This window comes from Eptatretus burgeri, chromosome 1 (genome assembly GCF_056783735.1).
Source record: "Eptatretus burgeri isolate ZD-2024b chromosome 1, Ebu_testis_v1, whole genome shotgun sequence".
In the NCBI taxonomy this organism is placed as follows: Eukaryota; Metazoa; Chordata; class Myxini; order Myxiniformes; family Myxinidae; genus Eptatretus; species Eptatretus burgeri.
Window position 1 is genome coordinate 91142872 of NC_140961.1, and position 17260 is coordinate 91160131.

The 17260-nt window shown below is 43.3% G+C and overlaps 1 protein-coding gene and 1 long non-coding RNA gene across 2 annotated transcripts in view; one reads left to right on the plus strand and one right to left on the minus strand.

The window, feature by feature from the left end:
* The window catches only part of LOC147034941 (extracellular calcium-sensing receptor-like), an 84050-nt gene extending 78808 nt beyond the window's left edge, over positions 1-5242 (plus strand). Inside the window, exon 8 of the mRNA XM_085891537.1 lies at positions 1094-5242. Within this exon, the coding sequence (XP_085747663.1) occupies positions 1094-1659 (566 nt within the window). The 3' untranslated portion in view covers positions 1660-5242. The remainder of the gene's footprint in view (positions 1-1093) is intronic.
* Positions 1-17260, minus strand: part of LOC147034942 (uncharacterized) — a 49747-nt gene that overhangs the window by 10792 nt on the left and 21695 nt on the right. The gene's annotated exons all lie outside the window — the stretch shown is intronic.

Genomic DNA, 17260 nt, shown 5'->3' on the forward strand with positions numbered 1-17260 from the left:
AAGTAAGACTGAAGATATTAGATAGAAGGGAAGTTCTGCTTTTTGGGGGTCAGCATGTATTTGATATGACTCAGGCTGACTCCTGCACAACCACCACATGCTCATTGCATGTCATGGGTCAGCAACAACAGGTACATCAAGAAGACATTTTCTCCAATTCCAGCAGAATTGGTGGTGAATACTATTCTTGGTAAACAGGAGTTGAGAGGGTGCAGATTTTATAATTACCCTGCGCATGCGAAGCAAAGTGGGGTTAAGCAATTGGTTCATCTCCATCTGTCTGTCTGTATGCCTGGTGTTGGCTTAATAGTTATTGTGGCAGGCTTGGGATCCTTGAGTCCTGAGTTCAAACACCACTTTACCATTTAATTAATACCAAGTGGGGTTGACTCAGCCTGTCATTCGTCTGAGGTTGGCAAAATGAGTACCAGCTTGCTGGGATGATTGAGCCACTTGAGTATCCTTTGTTGGAGTGGTGACCCCTTCCAGGGTTGTGCTCAACAGCCCAAGAGAATGCTTTCGCACTGATACTCTGTACAGAGTATGGTCCTGATGGATGGATGTCTGTCTGTCTTGTCAGTTTGTGATTGAGGAACAATTTGTTTAAATTGAATGTTTTCTTTTGAACATGAATACAATGAAAAGTTTTTCGTTTTATTGTATTTTGGCTTTGAATTCATCCTGACTGCACATCTGCAGAGAGGAGATAATATTTTACTCTATCTGCCTGTCTGGCAGTCAAACAAAATTGAAAATCATTCCAAACAGGAAACTTCCTGTTTTCTAAGGACATTATAAAGGACAAAAAACAGGCATGAATAACTGATGTAATATGTTAGATAGGGTGGTATAATAGACTGCGTAAAATGGTGGTAAAACCTGGAATTAATTTATATAACCTTCACAATCTTTATTTTATTTAAATTGAATTAATTCTCTGAACACTGTAGAACACAAATATAATTCTAAATACTTCCAAGAACCTCCAGTTTTGCAATACTTGAACATTTTCTGTAATATAAGGTGGTGCATAACACATTAGCACTGCTTCAACAGCACTAAAATCAAACATAATCCTATCTTGCCTTTACAGCCACAATGCCAGGCAGTAGCCTTCGGGCATACCTCGGAGCTGGACCTCAGCGTGTGTTGGTAAGCACTTGCTTCGCTCCACAGCTGGCTTATTGTCTCACATGGGCTATTTCAGGATACTCTGTACCATACCGCAACAAGGAATCTCGTCTGGGTATAATTGTGCTGGAGTGTGGGTTGGCCTCGCCAATTTGGCCTGCGGGTTCTCTTGCTTATATTGCCCTTCAAGCAGTCATTTGCTTTGTGCTTGCTTTCCTGGCCCGCAAGCTGCCCTCAGCATTCAATGAAGCCAAATTCATCACCTTCAGCATGCTTGTGACATTTCTTGTGTGGCTCGCTTTTGTACCTGCCTATGTAAGCACCCGAGGAAAGTTTGCAGTTGCCACTGAAGTCTTTGCTGTGGTGGCTTCAGCTTATGGTCTCCTCGGTTGCATCTTCTTGCCCAAAGTTTATGTCATCCTCTTCAAGAGCAGTAAAGCAAAGGGTGGAACTCGCATTGCATCTCGTACCACCACTCAGAGCCAACCAACAGAAGTTTCCGCAGTGGCATCATCATCGTCAGGCTAATTATTTTGAAGTTCTCTGATTAGTGCTTTAAAAAAAATTTTAGATTTATTTTGTTTAATTTTTGTGTATATTTTGAAATAACTTCTTGTCAAGCCAAACATTTATTGTATCATCTTAATATTTGTGTTCCAGTTTAATTCTTTTTATCTTTTTTCTTTAAAAACTGCAATTTTTTTCAAATTTGATTCTCATTTTTTAGAACAATTTATCATAACTCTGACTGTTTCTTAAATATAGCAGTGCAATTATAATAAATAAGGTTATATAATTAAACTTGAACTCATTATTTCAGAAGCAAAATGACTACCTCGAAGCTTCATATTATATAAAGATGTTTTGATGATTGGAGATCATCTTGATGGTGAATAATTGTAACACACACTGGTAGTCCATTTGATTAATTCTGCTCTATGCATATCCCAATCTTGCTGTTTGTATGAGTCCCACCACTTCTATCCTTCATTTACAATGTACTTTATCGACAAGCTTACTTGATCACGGCATTCACTCAAAAGCCATTTACAAAATATACCAATGCAATCATTATGTTTACAAGTGAGTACAGATTAGACCGCTTACTCAGTTCTCCCTCTCAAGTACAAAGTGCTGACTGACACAAAAATGGAATAGCATTTTTGAGTTAGGCCTGTCACATTTGCTCTACGGCGAGGATACGGCGGCCGTATGCCCTCTGAATTGACAGAAACATGCGGCGGCCACAGAGTTTCTGCGGGGGCCTCAGGGTGGCCCTACACCGTATGGCTATATTTTACAGGTCGTAAGGTCGCCGTGGAATTATAACGTGGAGTTATAACTTTTTTTAATTTCTACTTTCGCTGTTGCAATTCGACAAGCCGAAAAAAAAAAAAATTAACCCATTCGTTACCGTCCGTCTGGCCGCACGTTCGCCTTAGGGCCCCCTGCGGTCGCCTTGCGGGCACCTTGAGGCTACCTTGCGTCTGGCTTGAAAATTCTATGGCCGCCGCAGGGCCCCCTTAAGGTCACCCTGCGACATCAAATCAAAGACTGTACGGCAACCCCACATTTTCGGTCTCCACAATTTCTAAGACTTAAGGCCTAAGTCACATTTGCTCTACGGCGAGGATACGGCGGCCGTACGCCTTCTGAATTGACAGAAACGTGCGGCGGCCGCAGAGTTTCTGAGGTGGCCTCAGGGTGGCCCTACGCCGTATGGCTATATTTTGCAGGCCGTAAGGTCGCCGTGGAATCATAACGCGGAGTTATAACTTTTTTCATTTCTACGTTTGCTGTTGCAATTCGACGAGCCGAAACAAAAGAACTGGTAAAAAAAAAAAATAATAATAACCCATTCGTTACCATCCGTCTGACCGCACGTTCGCCTTAGGGCCCGTTGCGGTCGCCTTGCGGGCACCTTGCGTCTGCTTTGAAAATTCTATGGCCGCCGCAGGAACGCCCTAAGGTCACCGTGCGACATCAAATCAAAGACCGTACGGCACACCCATGTTTTCGGTCTCCACAATTTATAAATACGCCGTGCAGCTCCCCGAAAAATAAAAACATATGTGACTGCTACATTGTGTGACCGTGGAAATACTGCGGCCGCCGTATAATTGCTAGTGGCTGTAGATTTTGGAGACCCCACGGCCTCCGTGGCAAATGTGACCTCGGCCTTAGATCAACTCATTCCGACAAAGACAAAATCCAGAAGCAAAATATTAGAGGCAAACATGTTACCACTCAGCGATCCTGCTAGTCCCAAAAAATATTCATGAAAAGTAAGAGAAGACAGTATGTTGAGGGGAAAAGCTGGGTGACCATAAATGTTGAAGATTACATTTAAAATGATAAAGATGATTGATTGCTACCTGTAATATATAGGCTTATACTGTGACGCAATCATGTACCAACATTAATTTTACAACAATAGTCATATTAAAATGATGTAAACTGGAGAATATACTGTGTAGTCTATGTAACTATAATTGTGGGTTTTGCACGTGCAATACCATTCCATCACCTGGTCAATCTACATGGATCATGATAATGCTGCTGTAGTTTATTATTCTTTCATAAATTGTTTGCACAATAATGAATGACATGAATGGTCTCCGATAGTTTTATTAACAGATTAATAGGTTTCAGCTTTATTGCCACTTTATTACCTGCCTGTAATCATCTTAAGAATATCTTAAGCTACCTGATGCCTGTGAAAAATTATTATATTATGTTGTTAGTAAAGTAATGTAATGTTTTTACTGTTTTCAACGATATGTTGCTTTTACGATTGAATTTCTTTCATACAATTGTGCTTTCATAATTTAACTTGAATAAACGTTTGGTAGTAAAAAATCAAAACATTGCTGAAAGAAGGACAGACATTGCCATAGCTTTTCATCTTACAATTGTTCAGGGCACATGCAAGAATCGTGGATATGCAGACTCTCAACAATTTAGTTGCTCAGACAATTATGTATTGGCTCTTAGAACTGCTACTGAAATGAATATACATCATGGAAACAAGGCAGTGAAGAAACCTAAGACTTCCCTTTCTAACAGAGCAAGGTCAGATCAGACAGGCTAGTGGAGTGCTTGCACAAACTTAAAAAAAAATTTTTTTTACAGAGGATGAATTTAGTTGGGTGTGTATGAATGTGGTTTCAAGAATACGTAAATGTGCTTTTATACATGCACATACCACAATCTGGAACCGTTCAGTCTAATAGTCTGCACATTCTGAATTGTTCAGGAGGTGCTGAACAATGGCACAATCGCTTTTATGAGCAGGTGTTCTTGTTGGGTTCTTGCATGCGTGAGTTTATTGTATACGAACAACATCCAAGATATTAGGGATTCCTAATGAGATGTGCTGCCTGATTCGGTCCTCCATTCTGAGGAATGTACGACCTGCATACCTGGCATCACACCAGCACTGAATTTAATAAATAACAGTTCAATTCAGTGGTAGGGAGCACATATTTCTGGACTGAGGGGAGCAGCTTTTGGGTGGTAAATATCAATGTTGTTGCAGCAGAGTAGCAACAATGTGAAACCACTTGTTTCACATGTTCAAGGTTTTCAGGATTTCACTTTTCCATGGGACCTTAAGGTAAGCCAGACACAAACAAACACAAGCTCCTATTATTTGTAAACAAAAATGGTTTGCACAAACATTCCACTTGTTCTGATCTTGCTCCGTTATAAATTGGAATGTCTGAGGTTTTCTCACTACATTGTCACTATGACGTGTACATTTGTGTTTGTGGCAGTCCAAAGAGCCAATCCAAAGCCGGCTAAGCAAATAAATTGTTTTGTGTCTGCATATCTGTGTGTGCCCTGATGAGTGCAAGATGAAAGGTTTTGGCAATGTCTATCCTTCTTTCAATAATTACACTTTTAATCATAATTTTGTTTGTTTAATTGATTCAAACTAATTTGTTTTGTTGAAAAATTGTCTTCTTAACCCAAAAAGTGAATTTCCTTCAAAAACCTTCAAATGTTTCTTTATAAATTCCATCATGAGTTCAATTTTTTATTTTCTTTGTTGATGTGTTTATTTATTGTCACTGTAAAATTGTAAAGATTGCATTTTGAATAAAATGTACAATATATTTACAAGAGTATTTTGAAATGTATGGGTGTTGTGGGGGAGGGAGAAAAGTAAAGATCTCTTTAAAGTTTAGATCATGATGATAACCCAAAGGAGGGCAAGGGCCCAAAGCAGCATTGTAAAGCTTCAGTCTGGACATGTGGGTTTTTTCTGGTCTTTTTTTTTTAGTGGACTTAAAGTTGTTTTCTTTTAATTCAAATGTTAGGTCAAAAGAAAAAGCACTTGTACTTCAGCCCAATGACCAACGTACACACCGATACAATGTTTGTCAAATTTATAGACATGCACTTTGGCCCTTGGTGAAAACAGTCATCAAATTAAACATTTCATTTTGACCAGATGCCAAAACCACATGGTCAAAGAATAAATGTGAGCTGTTTCTGCTTTCAGACATCAACAAGATAAATGTATGCTTTAAAATGCAAGGCTGTTGTCTAGGCCTACACACATTGATCCCACATTGCATGAAGGAACACATAATGAATGATGTTAAATGTGATTCAGAAATCAAGGAAAAGACAAAGAGATCACAGACCTAACCATGGATCAGCATTCAAATGCACCTGGGTGAAATATTCACCTCCATTTTCACAAGTTTTTTTTTTTGTATACCTTGTCGAGGCTCGTATGAGAGCTTACACACAACACACATCAAGGGGGGCATGAGACAAGAGGGGCGGGAGTGGGAAGGACAAAACAGTGGGGAACAGTGACATGAGGAGATTGATGGAAGGGAGAGGGATGGCGGCAGGGAACATGGGGTTTACAAGATGGACATTCAGGGACTTTCATGAAGGAAAGCAGGGAATTTGAAGGAGGTAGGTTTGGGGTGGATTAAGAGGGAAGGAAAGATCAAGGATTTGGATGGGGGACGGTACGAGGTGGTGGTGAACAGCCGTTTTGAAGACCTGGAGGGAAGAATGGGAATTAAGAGAGTGAGGGAGTTTATTCCGAAAGCGGTAAAAAAGAGGAACGAAAGAGTGAAGGTGAGCATTGATTCATGATTTTGGTAGTTTTACCAGAAGGGTATAGACAACGTTTTATCTGCAAAAACAGATCCCTGCAACTACAGACCAATCAGCCTTCTCCCAATCATCAGCAAGTTTATGGAATCCATCATCGCTTCAGACATTAAATCCTTCCTCTTCTCCAATGGCTTGATTTCCTATCATCAATTTGGTTTCAGACCAGGTAACTCTACCCTGGATATGTTGGTTCTGCTCTCCCAAAAATGGATGGAGGTCCTCAATGCCAGACAGGAAATCTGAGCCGTATTGCTGGACATATCACGTGCTTTTGACATAGTCTGGCACACTTCCCTGCTCACTAAACTCTCTTCCTATGGTAGCCAAGGCCATCTCCACTCATGGCTTGCAGACTTCCTCTCCTGTCGCGGTCAACGTGTGGCCCGAAATGGAGTTCTTTCACCCCCTCTTCCTGTCCAGGCTGGAGTTCCTCAAGGTAGCGTTCTGGGCCCTGTTCTTTTTCTGGTTTTCATCAATGATCTCTCCGACTCTCTGGAAAATCTTCTATATCTCTTTGCTGATGACTTCACCCTCTGCCGTACCATCGGTTTTCCTTCAGACCGCAAGCAGCAGCTTCTTCGCTCACTGCAGATCTGGATAAAATCACAAACTGGTCCAACATGTGGAGCATGTCTTTCAATCTGGACAAATCTCACACTCTCACTATGTCTCTCTGAAAGGACCGTTTTAAACCCCCTCCCCCAGCCACTTTCTGAACAATCCTCTGGAAGAAGTCCTTTCTTTCAAGCTTCTGGGTCTCACTATCTGCCATGACCTTTCCTGGGAAAGCCACATTTCAAACCTCGCCTCGAAAGCCAGTCGCCGACTGTGAATCCTCCGTCGTGTAAAGTCCTTCATCGGCCCACCTGAGCTCCTGACCATTTGCAAAGCTTTCGTCCGCAGCCTTATGGAGTACTGCTCTCCCCTCTGGGCTGTTGCTCCTGCCTCCCACCTTTCTCGGCTTCATGCTGTGGAAACCAAGGCATTTCAGATCATTAGCATCTCCCGCAATGAGGCTGAGTCTTTGGGCCCCTCACTCTCTCACCGCAGGTTGGTCAGTTGTCTTTCTTACTTGTACCCTCTCCTCTCCAGCCTCACCCCCCCCCCCCCCACTGCTCTCTCTGCGATTTGTCTCTACCACGTTTCTGCACTTGTGCCTTCCACAGACTTGATTGTTATTTTATTTAATTCTTGATTAAGCAATTACCAAATTTCTTTGTACTACAACACTAAACCTTCATGGGCCAAAAGAGTACCACCTCCCTTGAAAGAGGTACAGTGTTACTGTACCAATTTATGGTTTACAATTGAGCAAAATAGGAAAAGTGGAAAGAAAAAGAAAAGGGACCTTGTTGTTGACTTTTTAGCAGACTGAAACCTCATTTAACCCTTCCATATATCCTTTTTATACACAAGTGAGGCTTATGAAAGAGCGAGACAAAAAAAAATAGGTAAGGAATTGAGAGTGGAGCAGTGGAGCTACAGTTTGACTCAGTACACAAGTGATGGATGAATGTGAAAATAGGAAAGAGAAGAGGGAAGGAAACAGCGACCTGAACGAAAGAGAATTGGATTAAATTAGGCAAGGTTGAGGTCAAAAACATTGCATGAATGGACGAGCGATGATGTGAAAAGATAAAAATTGACTTGTCAAATAACACCTCGCTATTCAAAACCCATGTGAGAAGACTTGGTTAACAACTTCAGTAATGGCGAATACACAAACGTAAAAAAATAGAGGAACAAAGGAGTTGAGGTGTGCAGTAAGAATCCACAAATATGCATTTTGTGGAGTGGTGTTGGGGAGAATTTTGAGGGTTCAGAGAGAGCAGAGGTAGCTAAAACAAAGGAATGGTGGTACAAAGCAAAGAGGCCACCAACTTGTCTGTGAGCAGCAGCACATCTTCTGCTTCGGCCTTTATCGCGGGAGATTCTAATGTTGAGAACTTTAGATTACACATAATTATCCAGGAGAGACAGCTTAAGTGCACGCCATAGTCCATTGGGGAGAACAGTACTCTTGTGTTTTGGAAAAATGCCTTATAGACTTGATATTTCTGTTTTTTCAAGGAAAGAGTTGTAAAGATAGAGAATGCTAAGTCTGCAGCTGGTGTTGCAGGCCAGCTTTGATATATGGGTGGCCCTGGAGGAATCGTGACTGTTGTTGAGGCCGAGAAGTTCAAATGACTGTTCCTTTTTCAGTGGCTAACCATGGAAATAGATAAACAGGTGGGTTTGGTTGATGATCCTTCTGGAGTGGCAGTGTAAAACTGTGAAATTTTAACAGTATTTAAAATGTTCCATTCATCATAAATGCATCAAATCAATTCCAGATCAGCAGAAAGGGACACAGCTCCCATCTGCCTGAAAGTGGGAATGGGTATTGAAAATTATTAATGAGTGCTCACCAACAAAAAGGTAATATTTTTCAGAGCATCAAAGAGGTGCTTTATATAAATGAGGAAAATGAATGTCCTGATAACACTGCCTTTGAGTATTCCAGCTTCCACAAACAGAGGATATTGTTACAATGTTTGCAATGCATTGATAGCATGAGTGGTAGATGTCAGAGAACCATGTGTGAAGGAAACCATGTACACCAAAAGCAGTGGGCTTAGCAAAAAGAGCAGGATGCCAGCCTTTGTTTAATAACCACAATATATCCAAGGAGGTGGTCACGAATGTTTGATTGAGATTTAGGGCCACCAAAATTGCTGTGAGAGGTCAGGTCAGCTCTGGAAGCATGCACCGGAGCAACACGTTGCTGCGTCCACTTTCCCCCAGTACTCCGGGGGCCTCCACTGGCGATCCCCAGGCAGATGCCTGGCCCATCCCCATCTCCATGAGATTCTGATCAACCTGCTGCAACCATGAGGCATGTGATCAGCCCATAGGCCTCCTCCACTCACGAGGCTACCTCACTGAGAGAATCTGCTGAGCAGCATCAGCGTCAGGAAAACGAGCCACATGTCCATACAGATGCAACTGACGCTCACGGCCTCGGCCTCCCGCAAAGGATTCAGCAGCAACATACCCAATGATCCATTGAATCTATGACTCCACAGGCCTGACCCAGTTGTCTATTGACCTCTGGCTCACAGCCAGCAGAGATATGATTGACACTACCAAGGTGAGTGAATTCTCCGTGACCTCAACGTGACCCCAAAACAGGTACAGACAAGATAGCTGCATACAAGATGTCCAAGAAAGACTGGATCATAGTTTTGACCCAAGAAACCCATAGTCCCACAAGCTCAGACTCCTCATTCAGCACCTCGAGAGCTCCCAAAAGGATATCCAAAATCTCCGCAAGGATGACTGCATCATCTGCGAAATCCAGGTCAGAGATCTTGACATTCCCAAACGATGTACAACAGCTTGAACTCTCAAACATCTTCCGCAGAATCCAATTCATACAAATGTTGTAAAGTGTAGGTGTCAGTGTGTACCCCAGACAAACTCCAGTAACAACTGGAAATAAGTCAGAGATGGTATCACCTCATCTCACGGCACTCTCAGTACCAAAGTATATTTCAGACATCAGGTCAATCAGCTTTGGTGGCACCCCAAGAAGACTAATAATCCTCCACAGGGCATCCCGATTCACTGAATCAAACACTTAACAGATATCAACAAAGGATGCAAGCAGCCCCTGCCGAAACTCTTGTCTGCATTCCGTGAGGACCGGAAGAGCAAGGATATGGTCAATCGTTGACCCTTTGGTGTAAAGCATGACAGCTCGGGATGCTGGTGCTTAAGCAGATGGTGACAAACCCAATCCAGAATTATCCAAGCAAAGACCTTGCCCGGCACTGAGAGCAACGTCACCCTCGGTCGTTGTTTCTGTCCTGGCGATCACCCTTCCCTTTACAGAGAGGGTCAACAAGGCCCCTTTTCCTGTCAGTTGGGATGATGCCTGTGTTCCAGGCCGAGCAAAGAACTGCATGCAACGACACAAGTACAGCATTTCCACAAGCCTTGAGAAGTTCAGCATAGATGCCACAGATCCCATGAGCTTTACCCCATTTTAATCAGTTTACCACAGCCTGTGTTTACACAAATGAAGGTGGATTACAATTCATTGGAAAGTCAGCAACAGGGAGAGTAACACCCCTGACATGCAACTCAACAGCTGGTGGATCAGCCTGGTACAGCCGCTCAAAGTCAATGGCCAAGCCAGCCTTCACTTCAGACTACTCTGTCAAGAGCCCACCACCCTCCGCTATAACTGCAGTACACCGAGGGATGTGCTTGGATGAACACAATGTGTGAATTCCCCTGTCAGCAGGACGAGAATCACTTGACCACAGGTGATGCTCTACCCCCTCACAGATCCCTCGCACATAGGCCTCCTTGTCCACCCTTAGAGCATGTATAGTTTTACGCCTCAGCTCCCTGAACAGCTCAGCTCTGCCATTCAGCCTGTCCCTGCGACTCTGGTCAATGGTATCCAGTGTCCTTTGAGAGACCAAATTTTTCTTCACCCGATGGTGAGTTCCAAGACCTCCACCAGTAACATCAAGTATTGTGGTCTTGAAGGGACTTCACAACTCTTCAGGATTCCCCAAAGCACCCAGACCCCCCAAATCCCCACTCACCCTGTTCACAAACTCTTCAACTACCCTCTCATCGTTGAGCTTGCCAACATCCAGCCTATGCTGGGATGGTACCATTCTCCCAGATTTCATCTCCAGCTTCAGCGTTGCTACAACAAGCCTGTGGTCGCTATTGAGGAACTGAGCACTGTGATCTGTGAGAAGAGCATGGCAGAAGTCAAACTTCTGGTAAGAAATTAGGCTGTTTGAAAAAAGGAAAGACAACATTAGCAGTCATGATGGATTGATTCCACGTTTTGCATGATCACTAGTGAAGACCCATCCAAACCCAACTAAAGGCAATCTCAACCCATTCCACAAAGCGCACAAGTGTGTGTCAACTCTCAGGAGACCCAGAAAACAATATCTGTCCAATGGAAAGATTTAACTTTCAAACTTCTTCCCTACTTTAAAAATTGATGGTGCCTTATGAAGTCTATCTCCGGAGTATGATTTCCCTCCATCCCTTTTCTCTCTTCAAATGGTACGACATCAGACTCTGCTCATGAGAAGGCTGAATGCCTCAATTCTGTTTGCTTTTAAATCTTTTGTCTCCATCCCCTCACTCTCTGTACTGTATGTGCTCAACCCAGTCACACACCACTGCTTCTGTACTCTGAGTCTTTTGCACCTGAGAAGGTGAAGAAGTTTGTGACAACCCTCGACTGATTTTGCAACTGTACCGGATAGCATCAGCTCATGTGTCCTAAAAACATGCTCTTGCATATCCTCTTTCTCCTCTTTTCACCCTGTAATTTCCCTCGGTCATCTTCCATCTGTTTGAAATTCATCCAACATCAATTCATTACATAACGAGAATGGCACTCAGCAGAGCGTATACGTCCGCCAGGCTGAACAGTTTACATTTTGCATCCCACTGATTGGCTGGATCGGGATCTGGACCTGCAAAATCTAATTAGCTTGTCCTTCTCACCGACTCAACTCATCCACCAAGTTTCATCTGAATCCGTTGAAAACTTCTTGAGATATCATGCTATGCTGTATATTGTTTTGGGGCCTGTTTCATCCAAATCCATTGACAACTTTTTGAGATATCATGCCCTGCTGTATATTGTTTTGGGGCCTGTTTCATCCAAATCCATTGACAACTTTTTGAGATATCATGCTCTGCTGTATCCTATTTTTGACCCGATCTCTCAAATGGTGAAGAATCACTTAAAAATATATATAAATTCTCGTATGCGGATCTGGATTCGGATCTTCACCAAAATCGAATCGATTCATTCTTCTCATACACCCATCCTCTCCACCAAATTTCATCTGAATCCATCGACAACTATTTTGAGATATCCGGTTCACAGACACACAAACAAAAAGGGGTGAAAAGACAACCTCTGCCCACCTTCAGTGGTGGAGATAAAAAGGTCAAAAATTGATCCATTGAACTACAGACCTATTAGCTTACTTCCCATCATCAGCAAGGTCAAGGAATCCATAATTGGCAGGTGACATGAAATCCTTCCTTTTCTCTAACAGCCTCATCTCAGATCTCCATATGAATTCAGACCAGGTCACTCCACCTTGGAAATGCTGCTCCCACTCTCCAAATAATGGATGGAGGCCCTCAATATCAGACATGAGATCAGGGGAATCTCTCTAGACATATCTAGAGCTTTCAATATAGTCTCACATCCCTCCTTGATCTCCAATCTCTCAGTCTATGGAATCCAAGGTCAACTCCACAAAAGGCTCACTTACCTCCTCTACTCTTATAGCCAACGTGTGGCTCTCAATGGAATCCTTTCATCCCCTCTCCCTTTTAAGTCTGAAGTGCCCCAATGCAGTGTTCTGTGCCCAGTCCTATTCCCAATCTTCATCAACTATCTCAAAGACTGGAAAATCCCTAACTATTTGCTGATGACTCCACCCTCTGCCGTGACATCCCTCATCCTTCAGATGGGCAGGCAGCAGCCTCTTCCGTCTCTTGAGATCTTGACAAAATCATAATCTGGTCAAACATTTGGATACGTCTTTCAATACTAAAAAAAATCTCACAATGTTTCTGTGTTTCTCCTTCTCTTCTCTTTTCTCTTTTCCCCCTCTCCTCCCACCCTCTCCTTTCCACCTACCGGCCATTGGTGCTTTGGGTGTGGCATCTTGGCGGCTGCACAGGTTCGTTGGTTGCGTGCTGCTGTGTTTGTTTACTCTCCTATCCCTCTTCACGCTGCTTTCTTCCCTCTTTTCAGTTTGGTTCGCTGCATCTCGTTTCTTTCTGTTTGGACTTCCACCATCCCATTTTCACTTTTGTAGACCCGATACAACACCTCCCTCTTCTACTCTTTCCTTCCCCCCTCCAACCCCCCCCCCCCCACTGTTATTGTCTTTCTGCTTCACTGTAATTTTTTTTTTGATTCACCCCAATTTTTTTCCCATTTTGAGACATGAGAGACAGAGACAGAGAGACAGACAAAGAGCCCACAGGTCACGGTGAAGCAAATGGGTGAGTTTTTTTTCCATTAGCACTCCAATGGGTTGGTGCTGGTAGGTGCCGAGTAATGCTTTTTGCTTTCTTTCAAATCCATGCTTTTCACAGAAAGCCATACCCCCTCCTGCCTTTTCTCCCCCAATTCTACTTAGTCCGGGGAATTTTCTATGAGAAAAATGTCGACAAGCTCCCGATACGCAGCTTTGGAGGCCCTTACATGGAAGCATGGCATCGTGTGTGTTCCTCCCGACGAGGTCAGTGTCAAACACATTGTCATTGCGATTGATAATATCATCGGGATGGATAAGATCCATGCAGCATCAGGAATGAACAATCGTGTGGTGGTTTTTGTATCTGAAGAAAGCCTCGTACATGAGATTGTTGCGGCTGGTTTGTCTACAAACAATGGACAATATATTATTGTTTCCACACTCGATTCCCCAGGTGTAAAAATAGTATTATCAAATGTACCGCAGGTCATATAGTCTGTGCCACTGTAAGCAGAGCTATCGCGGTATGGTATTGTCGTGTCCCAAATCAAAATGTTACCTCTGGGCTGCTGGAATGAACAGGCAAAGCATATTGTTGCAGGCCGGTGGGGTTGGGTGAGAAGACCACTAGGTGGGGAAAGCTATGTCGATTCCCACCAGACTCCCTGGAATTGTAGGCCGTCGCTCATGGGTAATTCCTTGACGCAGCGGGTCGTTTCACCGACCGTGGATGCCAATAACTCAACCGCGTGACCTAGGGTGCTATGGCCTATAATCGGGTTACCTAATTAACCACGTGGTTTAATTACCGGGGAACCACGCCCTCGGGACACCTTGCCCGAACCGGATCACCTTTCCGGATCGGATGCAGCCGAGCGACACTGCCAAGGATGTACCGGCTAAAAGGAACAGATCGTTGGGAATAAAGACCCGGCTAAACTTAGATTCGAGCCATGCTGGACCAATGAGAGAAAAGACAAAGGTGAGCTGGGAACATTCCTAATGACAATTATTTATTAACAGCAAGCGAGGAAAAGTATGTGGTACGACAAAGATTTATTGGGTATGTAATGCAGGGAAAGAGGAGAGAGGTGTGGTGCGACAATAATACAAGCAACTTACTAAAGCAGACACAGTGCAGACTTGATGCAAGATTAATAACAGTGAAAACAATAATGCTCTTCGACAGGCTTACTTTACAGACAGGTGCCAGCACACTCAGACACACACAGACAAAGAAACCCAAATGAGAAGGGACTTTGCAGGGAGGGAGGGGAGTTGAGGTTATGCTCTCGGTACCTGGGCGTTTCGGGGGAGGGGATGCTCCATGGTGCAGTACCCGACAATAGTCGTGTTGTCTCTGGTCCAAGCCACACGTGTGGAAATCATGTTCCGAAGGAGGAGCTTGAGTGGAGAAGGGTGGAGTCCAGAGGGCAAGGGTGGAGCAGTAGGCGGGACCAGGCAGAAGACGGTTGGTTCATCGAGGCAAGATATGGGCGGAGATGAGGAACAGGAGGCGGGCCGTCGAGGAAAGACATGGGCGGTGTCGAGAAGCAGGAACACTCCGCGTGAAAAACATCCACATGAACACAACACTTCTTAGACGGAGGAGCTTCCCCGTCTTTTAAAGAGCCCGGAGCTCGGGGAAGGGGCCATCCTGAATCCAACATCATCGCCTGAGTCGGGCGTTCCCCTCACATGGTCCGCCAGCTTGGGCCGGGTTTCTGGCAGATGCCGGTACAGCCCACCCACCTGAGTGCAAAAGCATATGTGACTCGCCGCACATGTCGGGTTTTTTTGCCCGGAAAACGAGACAGCGGATACAGCGGATCCTTTATGGTGTCGCGACAGTTTGTCCACCTCACCGCGGAAGCACCCATGACTGATTCATCCCAGGAAAGAAAAGAAAAAGAGTGAGGATAAAATAAAAGGGGAAAATGATGTAATAATCCTAGCTATTAGACCAACACAACACACTCCTAACTGTCCTGCTAAACAAAAGGAAGGGAACTATCTACACGTATATAAATGACATTACTATATTGGGACAACTCTCTGTTGTATGCATGCGGTTCCGAGAAACGCAACAATATCATGTCCTTCTGTTGACAGGCGTACATTGTACTTCCCTTATCCAACGTCGAAAAAGTATTGAACATATTATTACTTTCGCAAACTTCGTTTGACGAAGGTATTGTATTGACCCCTGTGTATTTATTTATTGGTAAATATGTGTGCGGACAACATTGTGCAAAAACTGCTGACCGATTTGCATGAAAATTTCAGAGATGATGTGCAGTTACTCAAGGACGCCAGGCGAAGCTTTTGGGAGCGATCGGATCAAAGGTCAAGGTCAAGGTCAAGGTCAAGGTCAAGGTCACAAAAAGGTCAAAATCGTTTTTTTGCGATTAAAGTGTCAATTTTGTTCCGATTTACATAAAATTAAGTCCAAAATGTTCAGTATTCAAATCCCGATCCACTGATATAGCGTATGGTATAGTGTTTGCAACCCTAGTTAGCCTGTGGAAGTCAAAGGTCAAGGGGGTCACCAAAATGGAGTTTTTGATTGGGAAGCATTGTGGACAACATTACACAAAAACCTCTTCGCAGATTGTCATGAAATTTTGTGGATGTGTTTGGCATCACGAGAGGACAAATCGATTAGATTTTGGGAGCGATTGGATCAAAGGTTAAGGTCAAGGTCACAAAAAGGTCAAAATCGGTTTTTTGCAATTTAATTGTCAATTTTGTTTTGATTTACAGCAAATTAACTCCAAAATGTTCAAAATTAAATTCCCCATCCTCTAATATGACACATGGTATAGTACTTTTGTCACCCAAGGCAGCGGTTGTGGGTCAAAGGTCATGGGGGTCACGAAATGCATATTTGTATTGAGATGCGTTGTGGACAACTTAATACAAAGGTAACTAGTGGCTGCGGCGAAGGTATGCGCTCTAAGAGTGCCCGTTCTCGTTTTAATTTTGTATCACTAATTACGATTACCAAGTCTACGCATTAACGGAAACGTTAAAATGCTTTGCTTGGAGAAATTTTGGTCATTTGAAACATTTCTGTCTCCAATCTGCACTCTCTCCAGCTGAGCAAACAGCTTCTCTGGCGACTACTGCTTCTTCTCTATCTCCCAACACTGTCAAAGAAACTACCCCGGTTACTACCTCAGACGATACAATACCAAACTTCAAATCCTCTGATAACACGAACATCTGGGACGGTTTGACACTCATTTCCTCATTGAGGAAGAAGAAAATGCCTCAAAATTAATCGACACATCTTAAAGAAAAGGTGGAAATAATAGTCAAAAACATCAGGAATGTTTATATCTCAGCAGACTATTATGAGCAACCAGTACGAATCCCTCATACATGATAATGCAGACTCTGCCCCCAAAACGCAATGGAGGAAAGTTATACTTTGCCTCAAGAAAATATTAAAATTAAAACTTTTTTGTTTCCCACTCGTGTGAACTAGGACGAACTACATCGAGACTCCACTTAAAAAACAAAAGGAAAAAAAAACAATCATACTCCCAGTGCCCCCCCCCCCTTTCGTTACAATGCCATAATTTGCAAAATGATGACCTCCCAACTCCAACAGTCTGTTCCAGCTGTTTTACATAACGAGTCTCACAGGTTCCCCTATTTCCCCACACTACCTGAGGTTCCTCAAATTCTTCTGACCCTCCTGCTCATATTATGGAGCAGGCTGACACCTGCACACTACAGCACTACAAGTTACTCCAGAGCCTCAATAACCAGTAATTGAAAGTTTCCCAGATAGTGCCTCCAACATGTGTGAAGGCGAATCGTATGAAATTGAGGCTTTTCCTCCAAGAAAAGAATCAAACCTATCAACAACCCAAATTTTGAAATTCCTTAGCCACACTTTCAGGAAAAGACATCGATATCAAAGAGCATTTTCATGACCTGCATGGATT